Below are 9,335 nucleotides of genomic sequence, written 5' to 3' on the forward strand. Positions count from 1 at the left end.
AGTGCTCAGGCCTTTCGTTCCTGGTCGCTATGAGTCAGTTGTCTACAACTCGATGGCACCTAACAACAACAACAACAGTATGACTCATAGTGGCCCTATGAACAAGATCTGAACCTTGTTCTATCCTGTGTCATTCTCACACTTACTGATACACAAGGGCCTATTGCAGCAGTCACCATGTCAATCCTCCTGGTTGAGCATCTACCTCTCCTTCATCGACCCACCATCATCACCTTCCCAGAATCATGTCCCTTTCCAAGGAACAGCCCCTCCTAACAATGTGCCCAAAGTATGTGAGGCAAAGCCTCATCACTCTTGCCTCCAAAGAGCACTCTGGCAGCACCCTTTCCAAGACATAGCGGTTTGTTCTCTTGGCCATCCATGGGATGTTTAATGCTTGTCGCCAATATCATAGCTCAAAGGCATCAATTCTTTTTCTGTCATACTTATTCATTGTCCAGCTCTCAGATGCATAGCTGGTGCTCGGAAAGACTATGATGGCCTGAAGGAGATACACCTTAGTCCTCAAACTGACATCATTAATTGCTACTTTAAATAATTATCTATGTAAGACCAAATCATTAACACTTAAAGCAAAGATGAGAAGGTAATATGAGGAAGGAATGCTAGATTAATAGAACCACCAGATCAGAAATGAGAATGGTGACCCACTATGAAAAATTTAACCAATGACACTAAACAGTATTGTTGTTGCTGTGTATTATTGAGTTAGAACCATCTCATAGTTAAGCCTCTACTGAGTTTTCAGAAGCAGTAAATCAAACGGGAGAAGACTGCCCATCACTCTCCCTCTGAGCAGTTGATGGACATAAACCACATGCCTTTGGGTTGGCAGCACAACTCCTGACCACTAAGCCATTTAAAATGGAAGCCTACTTTGCTGTGTAAATTTACACCCAAAAAAAGGTATTATTTAAAAGTTATTAGTTTTAGCATAGCTAGAAGTGCTTCCTCCTTATCTCCTTTATCCTTTTGCAAGTATGCTCCCCCCATTTCAAATGTCCTTTCATATCTTCTGTTTCATTGCGATTTTTGTGAGACTTTACAAAGCAAACTAGTTTTCCATTCAACAATACCTACACATTTTGCTGCATAATATTAATCACAGCAATGGCATCACAATTTTCTCACTTCCTCCCTGCAATTCTCCTTTCTAGTAAACCTTCTCTCCTACTCCTTCCTGTGTCTGGGTTTTACCCTTGTTAAGCACTGATCTTTGGACCTTATATGGTCGGTTATTATAAGAAGTGCCTCCCTGGTGGCACTGTTCCCTTTACAGGCCTGCTTGGCCAGCTGTGCTGGTGGTATCTAACAGGGGGTTGCTCACCAAAACGTGGTGTGTCTATGGCGATTTGAATCCACGCGAGAAAAACGAACAGTCTCCTCCCTCTAATATTTACAGCCTTCGAAACCTGACAGAGGGTGGCTCTAAGTTGTATTTAACTTGACATAATAGAGAGAGAAAGAAACATAGGCAAGGGGAGACAGACAGATAGGGTTTAGGTAAAAGTTGAGCCATAGGTGTGAGTTTTATTCCAGGCTTAAAAAGTGAGTACGGCTCACAGTCTTTGGGGTTTCACTATTTTCTGTTAGACTCTAGCCTTTCATATGTTTCTTAGTTCATCTTTCCTGTACTCCACCCAGGATCTACTGCTGTAGTCCCATTCAGAGTGGTCAGCAGTGATAAGCAAACACCATCTAGTTCTGGTCTCAGGGTCCTGGAAGCTGAAGTCTGTGTGGTCCATTCGTCCCTAAAGACTAGTTATTTCTATTTTTCAAATATTTAAACAACTTTTTCTTTATTGTGGAATGCTAAGGATGTATAAGGGCCACAATCTCAGAGGCCCCACTATTTCTATCTGACCAGTAAGTCTGGTCGGGTTTTTTTTTTTAATTTTGAATTTTGTTCAACATTTTCCTCCTGTTCTGTCTAGGGCCTTCTGAAGTCCTGATCACCACCATCTACTCTTCTCCTCCTAGAGTAGTGAAGGGTGTGGTCTGCCTGGTCCATTGAGCCTTGGACCCAATTGTTTTCTTGAGTCTTTGCATTTCCCACCCCTCCTTCATTATTCTAGATGGAAATTGTCCAGGTGTTGCATATTAATTAATACAGCTTGAAGTCCAAGTTCATCCACAAATTACTAGGGAAAAATCTAACTTCATTTTATTTAAAAAGTCCTCTCTTAAGAAAATGAAATTAAATGATCATAACATCTTTTGTAATTCTAATAGTTAATAATTTAGATATTTATAATAACAAATGCTTTCTTCAAGAAAGTATGTTATCTTTCAAAGAAAATTTGTCAGATTCTTCTTCTAGTTCTGTTGGCTTATTACATTTAATAATGTGCTATTTCCTTTTGAACTTACTATTACATAACTTATAAAAAAAACCCACAACTGGTCATTACTACCTCATAGGAGAAAAAAGAGTGGTATACTTTCATCAAGCACAGAAGGTTATTTTGAGTTGTTCTGACTTAAAATGTAAACTACTTGTCATGTGTGACTATCATAGTTGAATCTCTCGAGAATATCTCAATGTGACAGTCAGTCATCCTCTAGAAAATCCAAAATTTAGGTACCACTGGAAATATCCTTGCAACTGTCATACTGTTAAAATGTCAAGGACATAGAACACACAACTATTTCAAATCCAAGGTCACATGGGGAGAAGACACTCTATATCAGATACTAATTTGTGATTCTGCTTCTTCCAACACAAGCGATGCTAAGTAGCATGCTCTGAAGTCAGCTGCAGAGGGCCTGATTCATTCACTGATAGCTAAAGATTCTCCAAAATTACAAGGCCATTTAGTTAAATAACAAAATCAAAGATTCATTAACATAAAATGATGATAAATCCTGCTATTTAGCAGGTGAGTGACAGAAATTTTCTAGTTGGTTAAACAGTCAGGTAAATGAACACTTACACAGGGTCTATATAGTTTTATTATGATTTTCAATAATACAAGACCACTGAATCTTCTAGGATCTTTTAAAGTTTAAACGTTATCATTGCAAACTGTAACTATTACATGCAAAAATTACATGGAGTTGTCATTATTAGAAAATTCTGATTAAACAAATGCTGACTGGTAGAAGTTTTCTTAAAGATACTTTGAAATTTTACACAAGGAACAACTATTTCATAGTACTATTTCACAGCAAATAAAGTATGATGTATTTAAAAAAAGACTAACATTTAACATAGCCAAATTTACACTGATGTGTATTAGAGATGGATTATCTTCCATTAATGTAATTTTTGCATAAAAGCTCCAAGGCAAAAACTGAATAAACCAATGAGGAGCACCATGAGGGAACATCATCTTAAACTGTCTTCCAACCTGCTATGAAACTGAACAGCTTCTATAGATGATCTGGATCAGAAAAAAAATTCTCTTTTTAGGTGCTGCTGAGTCTATTCTGACTCACCTTATACGCACAACAGAATGAAACATTGCTGAGGCCTCACAATTCATAGTAGGTTTGAGCGCACTGTTGTAGCTATTCCATCTTTTTGAAGGTGTTCCTCTTTTTAACCAACCCTATACTTTACCATGATGTCTTTCTCCAAGAACTGGTTCCACTTGCTAATTCCCCAAAGTACTTGGGACTAAGTCTCACTACACTTGTTGCTAAGGAACATTCTAACTGCACTTCCTCCAAGACACATTTGCTTGGCATTCAACAAAAATCCTCAAACTCATTGCCGTCCAGTTGCAACTGACTCACAGCTGACGCTGCACTAGATTTCTGAGGCTCTAATTTGCACAGGAGATTATCCATCTTTCTCACTAGGAGGCACCAGTAGATCTGACCATCAGAAAAGTATGTGGCCTTTGAGTTAACAGTACAAATCCTTATGGACTACGGCCCGAGAGGTCTCCTTGGTATAGTCAATCATCCTTACTAACAGCGCAACTTAAAGTCATCAATAATTCTTTTATATTTCTTAAACACGGTCCAACTTTCACACACATATGAAGCAGCTGAAAACATCATAGCTGGAATCAGATGCACATTAGCCCTTAACGTGATATTCTTCTTTTGAACACTTTAAAGCATTGCAGCATATTTGCCCAATGGAACAAGTCTTTTGATTTCTTACTGTTACTTCCTTTGAATGTTGACATTGATTGTAGATCCCAGTAAAATGAAATGCTTGTCAATTTCAATCTTTTCTCAGTTTATTACAATGTTATTATATTGGTCTAGCTGTAAGGATTTTTATGTTGAGGTGTAACCCACATTGAAGGTATGAAGTCTTTGGACTTTGTCAATTAGTACTGTAAGTCTCTGTTTTCAATACTTGGTGTGGTGTCACCTTCACACTGCAGATTTTAATGAGGTTTTTCCTCCCATTTTGATGCCACATTTTTTTTTTCCATATAGTCCAGCTTCTCAGATTATGTGCTTAGCATACAGACTAAAATAGGGAGCTCTGGTGGCCTAGTGGCAAGAAGCTGCGCTGCAATCCGAAGGTACATGGTTCGAGGTCACCAGCTGCTCTATGGGAGAAGGATGGACAACCTTCCCGGTGCTATTTAACTGCCTCTGAAAACCCGCAGGAGGGTCAGCTATAGGTAGGTTCTATTTCTACAGTACACAACAACAACTGACTAAACTAGGTATGTTGAAAGGATATAATGCTAATGTACACTTTTTCTTATTTTAAATTATGCAGGTTTCCTTTGTTCTCTTTAAATGAATGCTTCTTGGTCTAGGAGCACAATCTGTTATGATACATACAGTTAAATGCCTTTGCAAGGTCAATAAAACAGAGAAAGATATGTCTAATGCTCTCTGAAATATCATACTTGGACTGAATTTGCAGCTGGTCAACCACAAGAGATACTGATGTCTTGGAGAAAGTGTAGCCAGAATGTTCTTTGGAGGTAAGAATGACAACACTTGTCACACATATTTTGGGCATGTTGCTAGGAAAAGTTATTCCTTGGAAAGTTATATCATCCTTGGAAAGGTGGAAGGTCAGCAGAAAAAGACCTTCAACAAGATGGACTGACACAGTGACTGTGGCAATAGGCTCAGGCGTGTCAGAGATGATGCGGATAGCACAGGATAGGACAGGGTTCAAATCTGTTCTTCACGGGATTGCTATGAGTCATATTTGACTTGGTGGCACCCAACAACAACTACACCAAAATGCTAAAGAACAGCCATGTCAGTTTAAAGACTAAAGTGCATCTGATCTAACGCATGATAGTTTCAATTACTTATTATGCATCTGAAAGTTGCCAAAGAGTACAGATGACAGAAGACTCAATGTCTTCGAATTGTGATGATGGAGAAGAGTACTGAATATCCCACAGACTGTCAAAACAAAACAAAACATATCTTAGATAAAGTTCAGCCAGGGTACTCCTTAGGGAGTATCAGGGCCAGTCCCTGGGAAAAAGCCATCATGCTGGGAAAGGGGGAGGGTTAGCGAAAGAGAGGACAACTCTCAACAAAACAGACCGACACAGTGACTGTAACAATCAGCTCAAGTACATCAGATATAATGAGAATGACATAGAACAGGGAAGGACTCAGATCTGTTGTTCACAGGGTCACTATAACTCACAGTCAACTCAATGACATCCAAAACAAATTACATCAGAATGATTTTTCTGTGGTTCTGTTTAACTGACCAAACAGTTGAAGATTCATACTCCTACTTACTGTGTGGAGAGCATGAACCTCAACAGTGCTTAGAAGAACACTCACTTGTTCTAATAAAGCAGAATAATGTTCTGCTACTCCATACTCAAGCAGGAGTGGCATCTACTTCCTAAACAACATGCCCCTGGAAACTCTATAAACTTTGATAAATGTCAATAGTCATAGAAAGACTTACTCATAGTTGACTCTTATAGTGGTTTTACAGACATTCTAAATTGCACAAAAGAGACTGTCCATCTTTCTCCTGGGCAGTATCTGGTGGATTCAAACTGCTTACCTTTGGAATGGCAGTCCAACTCCTTACTATTAAGCCACCAGAGCTCCCTGCTCACACCCTAACCTAAAATGGTGTGAACTTTTAAAATCTAATAAATGAGACCATTAAAGTTTCTTCCATTTACTTAAATAATCAGTATGTTAGCCTTTTCTTAGAGGGCAGGAATATAGAAATGAATGTGATACTATCTAAAACCTCAAGGAACGAAGTCTAAAAGACGGAGTCAAATGAAAATACAGCTGCTTACAACCCAGTAAGACATAATCTTTGACAAGCTAAAGGAGGACAAAGGAGGGACACCAAGCACAGTCAAGGGATGGGAACATCAGATAATGCCTAACAGAACTTTGATAAACAAGTGAAAAGGACAGGTTGTATTAGGCAGAAGCAGCAACATTTACAAGAACTAAAATCAGAAAGAGTAGAAAAGGCTGGGAGAACTGCAAACATAGGCAGTCTGATGAATGAGGAATACTTGCATTTTAGTGTTATGTAAATTTTCCCTCCTTTTGAAATGACTGAACCAGTCCAGACTAACAACAAATTCTTTCTCTCAATCACCTTCATTTCCTGCACCAACAGATTTTAAATCACTGAAAAGGCTCAGAGGCTTTTCCCCAAACTAAAGTCAGGCTAAGTGTTTACTGCACGCAGCTGTTCTGACTCCCTTACAAGTTTGACTTAAAAACACACTTAAGAATGGATCTTGCTCATTACCTGTGGACTGCCTGTAGTTAAGAAAAATGGAAGCAAAACACATGTGGAGGATGCAGATATATGATGATGAAGACGCCAGAAGAGGAAATGGCAAAGCTATGAAGATTTGGGTGAGAAGCACCTGGGCTTGAGTTTGTACGACGGAAACTTGGAAAGCAGACCTGTTTAGAAAGGTAACTCAGATGGTGATGTGAAGACTAGATTACTAAAGAGGGAAACTGAGATTAAAAAAAAAATCACACACCGACAAAGGAGATTAATCAGAACTGACTTTGACAAGCACTGTGGCAATTGGACAATTAAAACAGACATTCAGATGGCGGGGAAGAAGAACAAACTGGGGAGGAGGGTAGAGAGAATGGTGCAGTAATGGAGGAATGAAAACCCAAAATCCTTGGGGAGCTCTGGTGGCCTAGTGGCAAGAAGCTGCACTGCAATCCCAGAGGAACACAGTTCGAATCCACCAGATGCTCTGCCGGAGAAGGAGGCACAATATCCTCCTGTACCAGTCAGATCTGATTTGACGGTACACGCACACAAAATAATAATAATAATAAAAAAAAAAGAAAACCCCAAATCCCTGTAAATGTTCATTAAAACTAATAAAATTTAATAAAATTTAAAAAAAAAATGAATGGGAAAAAAAAAGTCAGAGGGTTTTTGTTGTTCTTGTTAGGAGGTTTTCTGGTTGTGTGGTTTTTGTTTTTGTTGGTCTGTTCATAATGAAACTTACCTACTGTCCAAGCTAGGGTCTGCCACAACCTGAAGACTTTCCAAAGATGATCCATCATTTACATGCAGGAACAAGACTTCCTTCTGGGATCGGACTGAACGAATCCATCCCTAAGGAGAAGTATTTCTAAATGTGAACTTAAACCGCACATTAAACATCTTCATTACACATATACTTATCAATATACAAAGAAGAAGAAAAAAATGTGCTTACAATTCTGACTCAACAAGTTAACCCATGCATAGTTTTATATGGCTCTTATCACAGAGACAGACACTAGGGAATTTCACTTTATTTTATTAGCCTTATCATTTGACTGGATTTCTAAAATTTATCAAAAGAAAAGCCTAATTCACATAAACAACTCCCCCAATACTGGCTATTTCAAGTATTTCCTCCCATTACACTGGGAAGGGCCTACGCCAGGGATGTGTCCTGTCTCCATACCTTTTCAACCTGTATGCAGAACAGATTATCCAGGAGGCTGGGCTCTATGAGGAGAAATGTGGCATCAGGATTGGTGGGAGATCTATCAACAATCTGCGTTATATAGATGATACAACCCTGCTTGCTGAAACTGAGGAGGACCTGAAGTGCTTGCTGCAGGGGGTCAAGGACTGCAGCCTTCAATATGGATTGAGGCTCAATATCAAGAAGACAAAAATTCTGACCACTGGACCAACTGGCAGCATCAGGATGGATGGTGAAGAGATTGAGACTGTTCACAATATGCTTGGCATCACAATCAACACCCTTGGCACCAGCAGCCAGGAAATTAAAAGGCATATTACAATAGGAAAGTCTGTTGTTAGAGATCTCTCCAAAGTACTGAAGAGCAATGGTATCTCTCTGGGGACTAAGGTGTGTCTGATACAGGCCATGGTCTTTGGAATCACTTGTTATGCATCAGAGAGTTGGACAATGACAAGGGAGGATAGAATGAGAATTGATGCCTTTGGGCTGTGGTGCTGGAGAAGAGTATTGAGGGTACCATGGACTTCTAAGAAAACAAACAGATTCATCCTGGAGAGGGTTAAACCGGGCTGCTCCCTAATTAGAGGCAAGGATTCTGTGGCTCTAACATATTTTGGGCATGCTGCAAGGAAAGACAGGTCCTTGTAGAGGGACATGATGCTTGGGAGGGTGATTCAGTGACTGGGGTAATTGGGATGGGTGTGTCCAAGACAGTGAGATTGGCACAGGACAGGGCAGAGTTTAGGGCTGTTGTACAGAGGGTCGCTATGAGTCACAAGCGACTTGACGGCACATAAAAACAACAACCCTCTGCACTATGAATAACTTGGCATGTAACTTGGTGCCTACAATTTTTTACTTTTTCCACAAAATTTCTAGGAAGAGATTATGTGGTCAAAACCTAGAAATATTCTTTCTTTTTAACAAATTATCACTGCACAAGACCACTCAAAAACTCATTATGAAAACATATTAATACATTTCAAAGACACCCTGGATTTAAATGTACATGATGAGTCTTCATATAGACCACTAACACTAAAACCCACTCTCTCAGAGCACACTCAGCTAACATAGAACAAAGAACCTTCCATATTACACTGAACAATAGCCAAGATTCCCTTATGAGTAAACAAACAGGTGCAGTCATCTGCCATTAAACATGCTAGAGAAAAGGAACAGATGATACTTCTTTGGAAAACTGTACTGATTCTTTTTTTTTTATAATTTTTTTTTATTGGGAAAAACATATTGGGGGTACAAAGAGGTGAGGGTTGGGGGCAGAAGGGTGAGGATGGGCCAGTATGCAGTTGCAGAGCTGCACAGTTTGGTCGGTGGGGGGAGCAGGTGAAGGAAATGATGAGGGTCCAGTGGGGACCAGATGCTACAGAGGAATGACAAGCATTTTCCAATAGTAATTAAACC

General features: G+C 39.4%; 1 protein-coding gene across 1 annotated transcript in view; it reads right to left on the reverse strand.

Moving 5' to 3' along the window:
* The window catches only part of NARS2 (asparaginyl-tRNA synthetase 2, mitochondrial (putative)), a 182,351-nt gene that overhangs the window by 165,894 nt on the left and 7,122 nt on the right, over positions 1-9,335 (reverse strand). The window contains exon 2 of the mRNA XM_006882893.1: positions 7,437-7,546. Within this exon, the coding sequence (XP_006882955.1) occupies positions 7,437-7,546 (110 nt within the window). The remainder of the gene's footprint in view (positions 1-7,436; positions 7,547-9,335) is intronic.

Source organism: Elephantulus edwardii, unplaced genomic scaffold (assembly GCF_000299155.1).
Source record: "Elephantulus edwardii isolate Elephantulus edwardi_28Jun2011 unplaced genomic scaffold, EleEdw1.0 scaffold00025, whole genome shotgun sequence".
In the NCBI taxonomy this organism is placed as follows: Eukaryota; Metazoa; Chordata; class Mammalia; order Macroscelidea; family Macroscelididae; genus Elephantulus; species Elephantulus edwardii.